The 17,541-nt window shown below is 43.0% G+C and overlaps 1 protein-coding gene across 2 annotated transcripts; it reads left to right on the plus strand.

Moving 5' to 3' along the window:
• The first annotated feature begins 15,174 nt into the window (after window positions 1-15,174).
• LOC106582489 (oligodendrocyte transcription factor 2) lies at window positions 15,175-17,306 on the plus strand. Of its 2 annotated transcripts, none has more exons than XM_014165645.1 (2): window positions 15,175-15,284; window positions 15,603-17,306. In XM_014165645.1, the coding sequence occupies exon 2, from the start codon at window positions 15,638-15,640 to the stop codon at window positions 16,433-16,435; it is 798 nt and encodes a 265-aa protein (XP_014021120.1). In that variant the 5' UTR covers window positions 15,175-15,284; window positions 15,603-15,637; the 3' UTR covers window positions 16,436-17,306. The 2 variants fall into 2 exon arrangements, with proteins under 2 accessions (XP_014021120.1, XP_014021121.1); XM_014165646.2 differs by having other exon boundaries at window positions 15,177-15,281; window positions 15,602-17,306.
• The last annotated feature ends 235 nt before the right edge of the window (window positions 17,307-17,541 follow it).

The following is a 17,541-nucleotide window of genomic DNA, read 5'->3' on the forward strand; positions in this document are numbered from 1 at the left end:
GGTCTCAGTACAGTATGGATAGATAGCAGCAGGTCTCAGTACAGTATGGATAGATAGCAGCAGGTCTCAGTACAGTATGGATAGATAGCAGCAGGTCTCAGTACAGTATGGATAGATAGCAGCTGGTCTCAGTACAGTATGGATAAATACTTTCTTTCTTTAGCTAAGCATCTGGAGCTCCTATAGCGTGTGAATTGCGGCATGAATATATTCATCCCTGTGCTGTTGTTTAAATCTGTGGGTGTATTGCCCTTGTACCCCTCCCCACGCCCCCCTGCCTGACCCTTTCCCCCCCCCACACACGCCCCCCTGCCTGACCCCCGAGGATCAGAGAACAGGTTGGCAAAAGCAAATCTCAAGCTGCCTGTTGAAGAGGAGCTGACACACACACACACACACACACACACACACACACACACACACACACACACACACACACACACACACACACACACACACACACACCTCGCAATGAACCAACCACAACCCCTCACAACCTCCAGCAAATCCCCTTTCTCTTTTCCCAGCCAGATGGGTCCGCTGGAATAATGGCTAAAGCCCAATGAGTTCCATTCAATTTGTCCTGCCGTCTAAAGGAGCTTGTAAGCTTTCCATTTGGAGTTGTGTTATAGTAGCCATGGGAGGCTCTGTGGTGTTAGGACTTAATTACCTCCTAATAGCTGTAGGGATAAAGCCCCCCCCAGCCCAGACCGTACACCCCAACCTCTCTCTCCAGGCCATTACACCCCAACACCCCACTCTCTCTCCCCAGCCTGTACACCCCAACACCCCACTCTCTCTCCCCAGCCTGTACACCCCAACACCCCACTCTCTCTCCCCAGCCTGTACACCCCTACACCCCACTCTCTCTCTCCAGGTCCGTACACCCCAACACCCCACTCTCTCCCCAGCCTGTACACCCCAACACCCCACTCTCTCTCTCCAGGCCTGTACAGCCCAACACCCCACCTTCTCCCCAGCCTGTACACCCCAACACCCCACTCTCTCTCCCCAGCCTGTACACCCCAACACCCCACTCTCTCTCCCCAGTCCGTACACCCGAACACCCCAACCACCCAACACCCCACTTTCACTCCCCAAGCCCCACTGAGAGAATGGAGAGAAATATATCACTCCAGCTCTGTCATAATTAATCTGAGTATGAAGATCAGACTGGGGAGAGAAGTGATATGTGTACATGTACAGTGCCTGCCAGGGAGATGATGACCGTAACACACACTCACTCACACACTTACACACACACACACACACACACACACACACACACACACAAACACACACACACACAATACAGCCAGCCTCTCTCACACTTCCTTCTATGGATTTAAAATTTAAAAAATGAAAAATCACATTTACATAAGTATTCAGACCCTTTACTCAGTATTTTGCTGAAGCACCTTTGGCAGCGATTACAGCCTTGAGTCTTATTTGCTATGACGCTACAAGCTTGGCACACCTGTATTTGGGGAGTTTCTCCCATTCTTCTCTGCAGATCCTCTCCAGCTCTGTCAGGTTTGATGGGGAGTGTTGCTGCACAGCTATTTTCAGGTCTCTCCAGAGGTGTTCGATCGGGTTCAAGTCTGGGGTCTGGCTGGGCCACTCAAAGACATTCAGAGACTTGTCCTGAAGCTACTCCTGTGTTGTCTTAGCTGTGTGCTTAGGGTCATTGTCCTGTTGGAAGGTGAACCTTCGCCCCAGTGTGAGGTCCTGAAAACTCTGGAGCAGGTTTTCATCAAGGATCTCTCTGTACTTTTCTCCGTTCATCTTTCCCTCGATCCTGACCAGTCTCCCAGTCCCTGCCTCTAAAAAACATCCCCACAGCATGACGCTGCCACCACCATGCTTCACCGTAGGGATGGTGACAGGTTTCCTCCAGACGTGACGCTTGGCATTTAGGCCAAAGTGTTCAATCTTGGTTTCATCAGACCAGATAATCTTGTTTCTCATGCTCTGAGTCCTTTAGGTGCCTGTTGGCAAACTCCAAGTGGGCTATTATGTGCCTTTTACTGAGGAGTGGCTTTCGTCTGGCCACTCTACAATAAAGGCCTGATTGGTGGAGTGCTGCAGAGATGGTTGTCCTTCTGGAAGGTTCTCCCATCTCCACAGAGGAACTCTGGAGCTCTGCCAGAGTGACACTCGGGTTCTTGGTCACCTCCCTGACCGAGGCCCTTCTCCCCTGATTGCTCAGGTTGTCCGGGCGGCCAGCTCTAGGAAGGGTCTTGGTGGTTCCAACTGTCTTCCATTTAAGAATGATGGAGGCCACTGTGTTCTTGAGGAACTTCAATGCTGTGGAAATGCGTTGGTATCCTTCACCAGATATGTGCCTCGACCCAATCCTGTCTCGGAGCTCTACAGACAATTCCTTCGACCTCATGGCTTGGTTTTTGCTCTGACTTGCACTGTCAACTGTGGGACCTTATATAGACAGGTGTGTGCCTTTCCAAATCATGTGCAATCAATTTAATTTACCACAGGTGGACTCCAATCAAGTTGTAGAAACATCTCAAGGATGATCAATGGAAACAGGATGCACCTGAACTCAATTTTGAGTCTCATAGCAAAGGATCTGAATACTGATGTAAATAATGTATTTCTGTATTTTATTCAATCGGTTTTAGAATAAGGCTGTAACATGTGAAAAGAGTCTAATAATTTCCAAATGCACTATATATCAAAATCAACGCAAATGTTATTTGTCACATGCGCCAAATACAATAAGTGTAGACCTTTCAGTGAAATGCTTATTGACAAGCCCTTATTAACCACCAATGCATTTTACATTTTAGTTATTTAGCAGATGCTCTTATCCAGAGCGACTTACAGTAATGAAGGCATACATTTTATATCATGCATTTTTTTGTACTGGCCCCCCGTGGGAATCGAACCCACAACCCTGGTGTTGCACACACCATGCTCTACCAACTGAGCCACAGGGAAGGCTGCTTCATGAAAAAGTAAAAAAAGTAACAAATAATTAAAGAGCAGCAGTGAAATAACAATAGTGAGTCTATATACAAGTGTTACCGGTACAGGTTAGTTGAGGTCATTTAGGAAATATGTACATGTACACTAACAGTCAAAAGTTTTAGAACACCTACTCAGGGTTTTTCTTTATTTTTACATTGTAGAATAATACTGAAGACTTCAAAACTATGACATAACACATATGGAGTCACGTAGTAAAAAAAAGAAAAGTGTTAAAAAAAACAAAAATAGTGTTAAACAAAAACAACAAAAAATTGCAGCCCAAATAAATGCTTCACAGAGTTCAATTAACAGACACATCTCAACACTAACTGTTCAGAGGAGACTGTGTGAATCAGGCCTTCATGGTCAAATTGTTGCAAAGAAACCACTACTAAAGAACACCAATAAGAAGAAGAAGAGACTTGTTTTGTGCCAAGAAACACGAACAATGGACACTAGACCAGTAAAAATTTGTAATTCCGTCTGAATTCCAAATTGGAGATTTTTGGTTCCAACGCTGTGTCTTTGTGAGACGCGATGTGGGTGAATGGATGATCTCCGCATGTGTTGTTCCTACCGTGAAGCATGGAGGAGGAGGTGTTATGCTGTGGGAGTGCTTTGCCGGTGTCACTGTCAGTGATTTAAGGCTACCACAGCATTCTGCTGCGATACGCCATCCCTTCTGGTTTGGTCTTAGTTTTTCGAAAGGACAATGACCCCAAAACACACCTCCAGGATGTGTAAGGGATATTTTACCAAGAAGGAGAGATGGAATGCTGCATCAGATGACCTGGCCTCCACAATCCCCCGACCTCAACCAGTCAGGATACTCTCGATGGTGCAGCTGTAGAACCTTTTGAGGATCTCCGGACCCATGCCAAATCTTTTCAGTCTCCTGAGAGGGAATAGGCTTTGTCATGACCTCTTCCCGAATGTCTTGGTGTGTTTGGACCATGATAGTTTGTTGGTGATGTGGACACCAAGGAACTTGAAGCTCTCAACCGAGCATCCTTGTCGATGAGAATGGGGGCGTGCTCGGTCCTCCTTTTCCTGTAGTCCACAATCATCTCCTTTGTCTTGATTACGTTGAGGGAGAGGTTGTTGTCCTGGCACCACACGGCCAGGTCTCTGACCTCCTCCCTATAAGCTGTCTCATCGTTGTCAGTGATCAGGCCTACAACTGTTGTGTCATCAGCAAACTTAATGATGGTGTTTGAGACATGCCTGGCCATGCAGTCATGAGTGAACAGGGAGTACAGGAGGGGACTGAGCACGCACCTCTGAGGGGCCCCCATGTTGAGGATCAGTGTGGCGGATGTGTTGTTACCTATCCTTATTACCTGGGCGCGGCCCGTCAGGAAGTCCAGGATCCAGTTGCAGAGGGAGGTGTTTAGTCCCAGGGTCCTTAGCTTAGTGATGAACTTTGAGGGCACTATGGTTTTGAATGCTGAGCTGTAGTCAATGAATAGCATTCTGCTGTATTAGTCTGTATGTATTTTTAGATAAAGGCCTATTGTAAATGTATAAAAAGAAATACAAATACAAACACAACTTTAAGCTCCATATTCATCAACGGAGGTAATGAACTGCCCATTGATCATACAGCAATTGATAAAACAGGACAATGTTAGCAAAATAAGTGTTTTTGAGCTTACGCCAATATTACATAGGTAAGCTGTAAGGATCGATGCTGGAGAAGAGAAGCAGTTACAGGGAGTGAATATTTAATAACCTCGGACAGGAAAAGAATACGGACACCGTCTGGACAGGGGAAACGGAAATGACAATAATGCTGAAACGGCGATGAAACAGAGGAAACAGACAGATATAGGGAAGGCAATCAAGATGTGAAGGAGTCCAGGTGAGTCCAATGAGCGCTGATGCCCTTAATAATGGAGACAGGAGGCGTAATGAAAGGCAGCCTGGCGCCCTCGAGCGCCAGAGAGGGAGAGTGGGAGCAGGCATGAGAGTAAGCTAACGGTTCCAGAAATCAGGAATGGAGACAGGCTTTATAGACCTCTATATATGAGTGGCTGTGTCCAACACACTCCACAACCTGTTATGTTTATTACTCAACAAAATATATATTTTTCTCAATGACATGTATTACTAATTAAAAATGTTTAAGGAAATAACGGCAGGCACCACATTACTACAAGACAAAACAGCTCCATCAAGCCTGATGGACTTGGAAGCATAAAAGAAAAGCTTGTTTTTAGATAATTAAAAAAAATATATATATATATATTTAAAAGGTAGTGGAATGGGATTAGGGAGTGAACGTTATTTATAATAAGGGTTACATGGAGAAAATCGTATCTCTCTGAAATTAATATGGATGGCCCTCCCTTTAGAAAAATATATTTGACTTAAAAAAAACATATGTAAGTGACCCACCCCTATACCCAAAGTTATAATTAAAACAAAGTGGATACCCTCTCTTCTTTTGGACAGACCAGAGCCTTAGATATGCAGTTTTAGAAACTGTTCTTTGTCCTGTAAGCTTTATATGGCAATGCAGAAATGTTGATAGCACACAGGGCTGTGGGCCAGAAAGGTTGTGTGGTTTGCAGACCACCGTGGACATGAGTACAGGTGGAAACATCTCCTTTATAGTAAAAACATTGCATGAATCTATCATTTAGTTTGCAGGTTCAAGAAAATATTGCCATTTACAAACATTTCATGCAATTCCTTGTCATTTTACATATTAGCATATTTGTTAATACCACAAAAATTACAGAAATTACAGGCTAAGAATGGACAGATTGCAACCCTGGCGAAGGCCCCACCCCTGGTTATTTTCTTAACAATTTTTATGATGCACGTATTGCCAGTATACATTGATTTAATTATGTCATATGTTTTACCCCATACACCACTTTCATTAACTTTGTAGAACAGTCTTGTATGCCAAATAGAACCAAATACTTTTTGGAAGTCGATAAAGCAAGCGTACATTTTGGTATTATTTTGGTGGACATGTTTATCTATCAGGGTGTGCAGGGTGTAAATATGCTCGGTGGTGCTATGCTTTGGTATAAATCCAATTTGGCTTTTACTCAAGACATTGGGTGTTTAAGGAAGTTTAGAACTCTTACATTTGTAATACTACAGAAAACCTTCCCCAGGTTACTGTTAAAAAAAATGTGTCTTATTTTTAGGGTCAAATCTCTCTCTCACTCTCTCTCTCTCTCTCTCTCTCTCTCTCTCTCTCTCCCTCGCTCCTTGGCTGTCTCTCTACCTCGCTCCCTCTCTCCCTCGCTCTCTCACCCTCTAATGTGCCCTCGCTCTCTCTCTCGCCCCTTTGCCCTCTCTCTCTCTTTCTCCATCTCTCTACCTCACTTCCTCTCTCCATCTCGCTCTCTTCCCCCTCTCATGCTCTCTCTCTCTCTCTCAAACACTCTCTCTCTTTCTCTCTCTCGCTCCTTCACTGTCTATCTCTCTCTCTGTCTCTCTACCTCTCTCCCTCCCTCCCTCTTTCGCTCTCTCCCCCTCTCACGGTCTCGCTCTCTTGCTCTTGTTCTCGCTCTCTATCTCTCTCCCACCATCTCCTTCTCTCTCTCTCTCTCTTTCTCTCTCTCTCACTCGCTCTCTACCTCTTGCTTGCTCTCTCTCCCTCACTCACTCTCTGTCTCTCTCATTCTCTGTCTCTCTCCCTCACTACTCTCCCTCTCTCTCCTTCCCCTCTCAATCCTCTCCCTCTCTCTCCCTCTCTACCTCTCTCTCTCTCTCTCTCCCTCTTTCCCTCTCCCCTTCCCTATGTCCCTCTCTTTCTCCCTCTCTCTCTCTCTCTCTCTCTCTCTCTCTCTCTGCCTTCTCTATCTCCCTCACTCTCTTGCTCTCTTTTCAATTTCAATTTCAATTCAATTTCAATTTAAGGGGCTTTATTAGCATGGGAAAGAGTCAAATTAACAGTAAACATTACACTCACAAAAGTTCCAAAAGAATAAAGACATTTCATTTTTCATTTAATGTCTATATACAGTGTTGTAACGATTTGCAAACAGTCATACATTTGGGTTGTATTTACAATGGTGTTTGTTCTTCACTGGTTGCCCTTTTCTTGTGGCAACAGGTCACAAATCTTGCTGCTGTGATTGCACATTGTGGTATTTCACCCAATAGATATGGGAGTTTATCAAAATTTGATTTGTTTTCGAATTATTTGTGGATCTGTGTAATCTGAGGGATTGGTGTATCTAATATTGTCATACATTTGGCAGGAGGTTAGGATGGGCAGGTCAGTTTCCACCTCATTTTCTGGGCAGTGTGCACATAGCCTGTCTTCTCTTGAGAGCCAGGTCTGCCTATGGCAGCCTCTCTCAATAGCAAGGCTATGCTCACTGAGTCTGTACATAGTCAAAGCTTTCCTTAAGTTTGGGTCAGTCACAGTGGTCAGGTATTCTGCCATTATGTCTCTGTTCTGGGCCAAATAGCATTCTAGTTTGCTCTGTTTTTTGTAAATTCTTTCCAATGTGTCAAGTAATTTTATTTTTTTCATGATTTGGTTGGGTCTATTTGTGTTGCTGTCATGGGGCTCTGTGGGGTCTGTTTGTGTTCGTGAACAGAGCCCCAGAACCAGCTTGCTTAGGGGACTCTTCTCCAGGTTCATCTCTCTGTAGGTGATGGCTTTGTTATGGAAGATTTGGGAATCGCTTCCTTTTAGGAGGATGTAGAATTTAATGGCTCTTTTCTGGATTTTGATAATTAGCGAGTATCGGCCTAATTCTGCTCTGCATCTCTCTCTCTCTCTCTCTCTCTCTCTCTCTCTCTCTCTCTCTCGCTCTCTCTCGCTCTCTCTCTCTCTGTGGTAGTGGGTCTATTCTGTGGTGAACACCAATAGTGAGGGGCAGCATATGTGAGCCATACTTTATCCTGCTAATCTGCCTTCAAAATAAAAAAGAAAGAGAACAAAAACAGAAAAAAGCTAGAGAACTTCCTCTTCCTGTCTGGGCCTCTGAACAGCCACTTCCTCTTCCTCTCTGGGGCTCTGAACAGCCACTTTCTCTTCTTGTCTGCGGCTCTGAACAGCCACTTCCTCTTCCTGTCTGGGGCTCTGAACAGCCACTTTCTCTTCCTGTCGGGAGCTCTGAACAGCCACTTTCTTTTCCTGTCTGGAGCGCTGAACAGCCTCTTCCTCTTCCTGTCGGGGGCTCTGATTGTTGAGGACGGTGCCCCACATCAAAATATTTTGATTTGTCATCCAAAGGTTCCCAGCTATAACATGTAGTGTCGTTTTGTTAGATAAAATACTTCTTTATATCCACAAAAGTCAGTTTAGTTGGCGCCATCGATTTGAGTAATCCACTCGTTCAACTTGCTGAGAAAGGAATCCAAAAATCTACCCCTAAACTTTGCTTCAACAAGTCAAAATACGTTTCTATTTAATCCTCATGTAACAGTATTGCTTCCGTCCCTCTCCTCGCCTTGAACCAGGGACCCTCTGCCCCCACAGGCCCCACAGCCCCCCAGCCCCCACAGCCCCACACAGCCCCCACAGACCCCACAGCCCCCCCAGCCACACAGCCCCACACAGCCCCCACAGACCCCACAGCCCCCCCAGTCACACAGCCCAACCAGCCACACAGCCCCTTGGCCGGCGTGGGATATACTTGTTTACCTTGGAACACCAGGCAGGATTAGCAGATGAATAAATAAGAGATGATGAAGCATCTTGTAAGGTCTTCTCCGTAGCCTCCAGGCGCTGTCATTAGCATTGTAAAGTTTGGCCACAGATTCGCAGATGGCCATCCGGCATGGCCTAAACCCTGAGACAGACAGACAGACAGACAGACAGACAGACAGACAGACAGACAGACAGACAGACAGACAGACAGACAGACAGACAGACAGACAGACAGACAGACGAGCAGAGACACCACAGGGACAGGCACATACACGCACAGCAGGCACGTCTCAAACCCGGGGACCCAAAGGGGGCCTCTGAGAGTTCTAAAAAAATGCAGGGAAGAAAATGCTAAAATACATACGAAGTAACAGAGCAGTCAGGGGTCAGGGGTCAGCCTGATGAACAAGCTAAGGGAAACATACTCCATAATCTCTGTTGTCTGCAGTTATGGCAAATGTCTCCATTTGCTTTGGAGGTTACGTTGCAAAGAACGTACAGAGTTGAAAGAATTTCCAGAAATATTCCACAACTCTCAAACTTCAACAACAGCTCTCTCTCTCTCTCTCTCTCTCTCTCTCTCTCTCTCTCTCCATTGTCCTCTGAAGTGAAGAGAAACATCATTATCTCATAACTGTAATGTAATGGGAACAGAGGGCCAACAGAGCAAGTACATGGACATTAGAGTTTTGCTCTCCATGCAATGGAAGACACTCAGTGACATCATCAGTATAATACAGGATGATAGGTCAGACAGTTTACCTCAACGTGTCGAAAGCTTTCCAATCAGTCCCTTGGCACAGAGAGCTGCAGTAGACTAGAGCAACGTGGTCACTCTGATAACGAGAGCTGTAGTTGTACGCCTAGCCACCTGTTGACAGTGCTAATTCCCCCTACATTAAAGTTGTTCTACTTTATGCTCTTAGACTTTGAAATGAAAAAAAAGGTGAAAATGTTCTCTGGCTGTGAGCAGCAGAAGGCTGTAAACTGCATGGCGTTTTGACACCACTATTCAGGTGTGTGTGTGTGTGTGCGTGTCTGTGTCTGTGTGTGTGTGTGTGTGTCTGTGTGTGTGTGTGTGTGTGTGTGTGTGTGTGTGTGTGTGTGTGTGTGTGTGTGTGTGTGTGTCTGTGTCTGTGTCTGTGTGTGTGTGTGTGTGTGTGTGTGTGTCTGTGTCTGTGTCTGTGTCTGTGTCTGTGTCTGTGTGTGTGTGTGTGTGTGTGTGTGTGTGTGTGTGTTTATTGTTGCAATGAGGGCATTCTCTATCATATGACATTCCCCTTGCTATGACTACCATTAGAAGTTTCCCCTTTTAATGTTCAATATCGATGACTTGTCATCAATCATATAAGAGGGAGAGTGAGGCCTGAAGTTAAAGCCTAAAAGCCCTTGAGGTAATTCTGGAACCTTCTGTCCAAAGAGTTGAGACCATGGTCATATTTGAATATGGCACCCTATAACCAGGGCTCTGGTCAAAAGTAGTGCACTACTATAGACCAAGTCTCATAGGGCTCTGGTCAAAAGTAGTGAACTACTATAGACCAAGTCTCATAGGGCTCTGGTCAAAAGTAGTGTACTACTATAGACCAAGTCTCATAGGGCTCTGGTCAAAAGTAGTGCACTACTATAGACCAAGTCTCATAGGGCTCTGGTCAAAAGTAGTGCACTACTATAGACCAAGTCTCATAGGGCTCTGGTCAAAAGTAGTGTACTACTATAGACCAAGTCTCATAGGGCTCTGGTCAAAAGTAGTGTACTACTATAGACCAAGTCTCATAGGGCTCTGGTCAAAAGTAGTGTACTACTATAGACCAAGTCTCATAGGGCTCTGGTCAAAAGTAGTGCACTACTATAGACCAAGTCTCATAGGGCTCTGGTCAAAAGCAGTGCACTATATAGAGGATGGAGTGTCATTTCAGACTCACCCTTCTCTTCCGTTCTCTTTACCCAACATCTTTACTCCCTAGACAGTTGTCAATCAGTATTTCTGATGGTGGCTTGTGATACACTTTGCACTCATCCCTAGCTGACATTTTAAATAATGATATGGGAGGGGGGGGGGGGGGGGAATGCCCAAATATGTCTTTGTTGTCCCTCTGATTTCTAACAAGTGATATTATTGGAATGTCTAATGAAGATATGAGTGGCTCAGTATAACTGAACCTACCTGTTGTTTTAAAAATGCCACTTCTCACAAACACGCCCCTTTGTCTGCTCTCATTAGCATAATCTTATTTAGAGCCAGTAAACAGGCAGACAGACGTAGCCTATTCAGCACGGTGTCTTCTGCTTGGGTGCACTCGCAATGACTCCTGGGTTGTTAATCCTTCGGGCTGTGCACATGATCCACTAGTTATTGTTGCTATAATACCGCTCAGAGGACAAATGTAGTCCTACTCATGATATGACCTACTAGCCTAAATATGGTGAATTTATATTTGTTTGACAATATTTGTAGCCCTACTACAAACACATTGAACAAACTAGGCTAGGCTATATCTCAGCTAACGATTTATTTTTATTTAATTTAACCTTTATTTAAGTAAGCAAGAACAGAATCATATTTACAATGACGGCCTCCCCGACCAAGTCCTAACTAAACATATGGTAACAGAAATTCTATATATCAGAGCTCTGTATGCAATAATCTGCATATGGTGAACTATGTCTGTATGTGCTTTATAATGGTTTTGCAAAGAGAAACAAAGTCCGTGTTACTTATGGAACAAACAAAAAAATAGACCGTCAGTAGCATGAAACAATATGCGCATTTTGACCTAGTGCACATTCAAATGACTTTTCCCGTTAAATTCCCATGTACCGAATGAAAAAATGTAAGTTAAATGGGTTTCCATCACATTTTCAACTCTACTGATGGTAGAGTTGCCGCGTTATATAGCAAATGTCCCACTCTGGCACATGCGCTCTAGCCAACAGCTCGCAGATCCAGTGCTGGTGGCTACCAACATTATGAGATTATTATTTTTATTTGTCAAACTGCAGCCAATCATCGATCGTCATGTCACCAGAATAAGAACCCTCGATATTTATTGGAAAGGAGCATCAAGCTCATCACCACCTTGTGAAGTTCATTGTCATTTATTTCATCTGTAGCCTAATAAACTGCATGCTTACCCAAATCGTAGTGGGAAGTTCACTTCCATATGATGGTTATTATATTAATTATTATACTAATATATTTTACACACACAAAAAGATCGCATCATGTAGAACGAACATATTTGTCGGTCGGCATTTATACAATTGTACCGGCATTTCATGTTTCCATCAGTCGCGTCCGCATGAAACGATTGGATGTAAACGCGATTAGTTATAGCCTACTGTGAATAGAGAAATACAGAGTACAGAATTGCAGAAGTAATCTAGTGTTACAGATGGTTCATTGAATTATAATAGGCCTAAACATGCACATTAAATGCATTTAAAATGGGTCACACATAGGCTACAGTACACAAACAATTGCACAAAATACCACAGTTACAAAGGCCTACTTTCTTCATGCAATTAAGCTACCGTGCATTCCGAAAAAATAAAATAAAGATTAAATGTCTTGAGTCAATAAGTATTCAAGCCCTTTGTTATGGCAAGCTTAAATACGTTCAGGAGTAAAAGTGTGCGTAATAAGTTGCATGGACTCACAGAGAGCAATAATAGAAGGCTAACATCATTTTTTAAAGAATACCCCATCTCTGTTCCCCACACGTAGAATTATCTGTAAGGTCCCTCAGTCGAGTCTTGAATTTCAAACACAGATTCATCCACAAAGACGAGGGAGGTTTTCCAATGCCTCTCAAAGAAGGGCACCGATTGGTAGATGGGTAAAAAAATAATAGCAGACATTGCATATCCCTTTGAGCATGATGAAGTTATTAATTTCACTGTGGATGGTGTATATCAATACATCCAGTCACTACAAAGATACAGGCATGCTTCCTCAGTTGCCAGAGAGGAAGGAAACCGCTCAGGGATTACAACATGACGCCACTGGTGACTTTAAAACAGTTACAGAGTTTAATGGCTGTGATAGGAGAAAACTGAGGATGGATCAACAACATTGTAGTTACTCCACAATACTAACCTAATTTGACAGAGTGACAAGAAGGAAGTCTGTACAGAATAAAAAATATTCCAAAACAAAAAAATATTCCAAAACATGCATCCTGTTTGCAACAAGACACTAAAGTAATACAACAAATGTGTCAAAAAAAGTAGATATTTTGTATTTTGTTCCTAGGCCGTCATTGTAAATAAGAAGTTGTTCTTAACTGACTTGCCTAGTTAAATAAAGGTAAAATAAAAAACAAAAAATGTTTGGGGCAAACGCAACCCATCACTGAGTAACCGTCTTCATATTTTCAAGCATGGTGGTGGTGGCTGCATCATGTTATGGGTATGCTTGTCATTGGCAAGTAATAGGGAGTTTTTTAGGATAAAAAGAAACGGTATAGAGCTAAGCACAGGCAAAATCCTAGAGGAAAACCTGGTTCAGTCTGCTTTCCACCAGACACTGGGAGACAAATTCACCTTTCAGCAGGACAATAACCTAAAACACAAGGCAAAATATACACTGGAGTTTCTTACCATGAAGAGTTTAAAAAATAATAATGTGCAAATATTGTATAATCCAGGTGTGGAAAGCTCTTAGAGACTTACCCAGAAAGACTCACAGCTTTAGTCATTGCCAAAAATCATTCTAACATGTATTGACTCAAGGGGTTAAATACTAATCTAATCAAGATATATTAGTGTTTTATTTTTCAATCATCTTTTAAAAAATGTAGTATTTTTCTTCCACTGAAAGAAAAGGACAATTACATTCATTTGAATTCCAATTTGTAACACAACAAAATGTGAGAAAAAAGTAAAGGGGTGTGAATACTTTCTGACGGTGGTGTATAATATAATATAATATAGCCAGTTTATTACCATAACCATATTTTACAGTATAGAATAACTGGGTAAAAATATTGCCATCAAGATAATGTTGCATACATTGCACAATGGTCTTATTGCTAAAATTGATGCTTGAGGTGTTATGAAAAAATAAATAAGTAGGCCTAAATAAATACATTCAACTATTATTATTATTATTATGCTGTGTAGTTATAGATCACGTTTACTTTCTTTGCCTGTAGTTTGTGACTGGTTCCCCTTGTTTCTCGGACAATGACCTTGTCAACTTCAGTTATATCAGAGCGCCAGAGAGTCACTTGTTTTGCCCCTTCTATCGTCGCCTGGCTGCCTAAAAAGGCTCGCGCTGCTGTTAGGCCATATTGGACTAATTGAAATGTTACTGATCATAACCGTTAAAAACAAATTTGCAGGCTTCGTTAATAAACGTTAAAATAAATGCCCTTCGACGGTTTGAGTCGTGGCTCACGCCGTCAGCTGTTGGGCGCTCTTGGGGTCGTCGGGTTGAAATAATAAGCGCTATTGCTCCAACCGTAATCAGCGCCTTTAAATGGGCATGGGCGGGGACAGTGTGTGTGTGTGTGTGTGTGTGTGTGTGTGTGTGTGTGTGTGTGTGTGTGTGTGTGTGTGTGTGTGTGTGTGTGTGTGTGTGTGTGTGTGTGTGTGTGTGCTGTGTGCGCAACGACAGAAAACTCACAGTTAACATATTGCAGCACAAAGCTTAATCATTATTCGTTGGTTCTTTCCGAGGGCCGGATCGAGTTAGTAATATTGCTTTCAATTCTACAGCAGGAAACAAAATATTATCGAAGTATGCTGTCAAATTAGGATCATGTTTATTATGATATTTTCTGATTAATGATTTCGTTTAGAAAAACAAAGAAAACAAATAAATAAACAACCTCAAATGTAAGCTTATCAAAAAAAGGGAAGCTTTTCATCATAAATAGGCTTATTCATAATGACAAGTTAATTGATTTACAGTTTAAATTTAATTTATAGATTTCGAATACTTGTCATTGAATATCTAAAACATGCATTGCTTTTTTTTCTTCCACTCATCATGTTGATTTTACAGGGTTACTGATGTGGTAGAAATAATCAAATAAAATCAGTTTATCAGCACTCAGCAGAACTCTTCTGCTGTAGAATTCGAAAATAGAGAAAACAGCTCGTTCTTTTCCCACCGAAAAGTCTAGAATCTCAACAACAACAAAAAAAGAGTAATCCATTTCAGAATTTTCTGCAAGGATTGTTATATGATGTTGATGTTACTAAAATAAGATAATATATTAATAATATGTAGTGGTGGTCAATACGATTTCTTTAGCCTATTTCTTCCTTATCGTTGCTGAAAAATCCTCACGCCTAAACAACTTATTTCCCTCACAAAAAAAAAAATGTAATATGCCGAGTGTGTCTAATTCATTCATTTAACGAAGCTCGAATTTCTTTGTAATGACATCAGATTTGAAGACCCCTAACTCCTCCAAGCCTCCTCCCCTCTCCCCGTCCGCAAGATGCCGATTGGCGAATGGATGACAGACAGTCGGAAAAACCATGGCATTGCCCCGGTGATTTGCCCCCGGATCTTTATGTCCGCTATAAAACCCTGTCGTCATGCCCGTGCTTGCCAAATGGGCTGTCAGTTGTGATTGGGAGTAACAAGTGGATTGAACAGCGACACTTTCTCTGCAACGAGCTGCGCTCTGCATCTCTCTCTCTCTCTCTCTCGGTAGGTTTCTTGTCTGCTCTTCGGGATAATATTGATATGTCATTTAGGCAGTTGTGATTTTTTTTTTTTTTTGTCACAAAAATAGCCTCATCTGAGAATCTTTGTTTTTTAACTTCATGTGTAGAATAACTTTCAAGAACCTTCTCGTGTCCTTTCGTGGATGTTTTTGTTTACCTTCTCGTGTTTTATCCATTGCACATTAAATTGGTTAGACATGTAGCATCTTTTTATAATCTAGTGACATGGTTTTACATTTGAATCAAAGTGGTAGTGAAAAAAATCTGATGCTAAATGGTTCGTTTACTTTTCTTTCCGTAGATAATTGCGCTGTCTGAATAAACCTGAGGATCATCATGGACTCCGGTACCAGCCGAGTGTCTAGCCGACCTTCCTCTCCCGAGGTGCACGATATGTTCCTGCATGCGATGAAGAAGCATATGGTTGGCTTCTCCGGTACTGTCTCGTCCACACAGAGCGACTCACCGCCGGAGATACCCGCGGACATGCGGAGCCTTTCGGATGACGATGATGACATTACCCTGAAAATGCTGTCAAAGAAGGACCGTAAACTGCTGTCAGAAAACGAGCTGCAGGGGATGCGGCTGAAAATCAACAGCCGGGAGCGGAAGAGGATGCACGACCTCAACATCGCCATGGACGGTCTCCGGGAGGTCATGCCTTACGCGCACGGGCCCTCGGTGCGCAAACTCTCCAAAATCGCAACTCTCCTCCTGGCAAGAAACTACATCCTGATGCTGAGCAACTCGCTGGAGGAGATGAAGAGGCTGGTCAGTGAGTTCTACGGCAGCGGCCACCACAGCAGCTTCCACCCCTCCGCATGTGGTACCATGGCGCACACTGGGCCCCTGCCTGGTCATCCGGCCGTTTCCCACGCCTCCCACCCGGTGCACCATCCACTTCTTCCCCCGGCAGTCTCCACAGTTGCCTCTCTCTCTACAACGGGTCTCACCTCGATCAGACCCCACCATGGACTCTTGAAGGCGCCTTCGGCCGGCCCGGGCCCCCTGGGTAGCAGTTTCCATCACTGGGGCGCGGGAATGCCCTGTCCATGTAGCATGTGCCAGGTGCCACCACATGTTTCCGGCATGAGCGCTGTCACAATGTCCAGGCTGACGAGTGACTCCAAATGACTTTGAACTCTTACCATAAAACGAGAGAGGGAGAAAGGGGAAATGAACTTTGGGTTGCAGACGTCACAGTGAATATCAGTCCAACACGTTTTTGATTTTTATTTATCTGTTGCTGAAATAAACTTTGGATTGAGACGGCAGAAATGCATTGCTTTAGAAAATTGGAGGAGCGCTACTTGCATACCACGTTGTAACATTATTTAGATAAATGTATAACAGGTGCTTAAGACGCATTTTTATATTCAGTAAAACCCATCAGTTCACTGTATGCAAACCTATCTTACATTGTGGCTGACAGGAATACACATCATACGAAGGGCATTACTGACGGCTTTTAATGTCATGTTCTCCATCATTATTTAACTTTAGACTAGCGCATTCCCGAGACAGAATAAACGAAAGTACACTATGTAGGGTATAGCATACGGCATGAGAACACAATGGTAATGTAGATTGTAAATATGTAGATTCAGATTTCTGTTTGTACGAGAGTTTTTATATCAGGCCCTTGGTTAATGTTTGGATTTACCCCTTTAGCTTGTGTCTGCTTTCAGCCATTTAGCGCTGGTACCAAGTTTCTCCTGCTTCTTCCTCCGCCTCTTATACAATATGTCCTTTCAGTGTTTTCTCTCCGACGTCACTGCCGATCCTATAGATGGCTGTTTTCTTATGTACGTTTCCTCTTTCCATGTTTTGTTGTTGTTGCCAAGCATGCCAGTCACAGCCCGACGCAAAGAATGATCACTTCTTTATTTTTTTATAAAAAAGTGCTAAATTATATTTATTTACATATTTTGGATGAGATTTCAAATGAATCAATGACGATGATTATGTTGGGATTTTACATGTTAAATAAAACAAGTTTAATTGACATCGTTCTTTCTTATTGATGTCCCACAGAAATTGTATGAAAAACATGCATTGGCCAAATTAACCCCAATAATATCCATTAGTCCAAATGTAGATATTATCTAAACATCGAATAGGTGACGTAAGCAATAGCTCAACAGTTTGTTCTCTCCAGAAATGTCAAAGCTGTGCGTAAAAATGGGACAACACGTACATTTTTTTTGTAAAATATCTACATTTTATTAAAACCTTCAACA

The sequence above is a fragment of the Salmo salar genome, chromosome ssa21, assembly GCF_905237065.1.
Source record: "Salmo salar chromosome ssa21, Ssal_v3.1, whole genome shotgun sequence".
Taxonomy (NCBI): Eukaryota; Metazoa; Chordata; class Actinopteri; order Salmoniformes; family Salmonidae; genus Salmo; species Salmo salar.

Excerpts from the sequence above, each read along its gene's own strand:
- LOC106582489 (XM_014165645.1), top strand. The coding sequence starts at position 15,638 with ATGGACTCCGGTACCAGCCGAGTGTCTAGCCGACCTTCCTCTCCCGAG.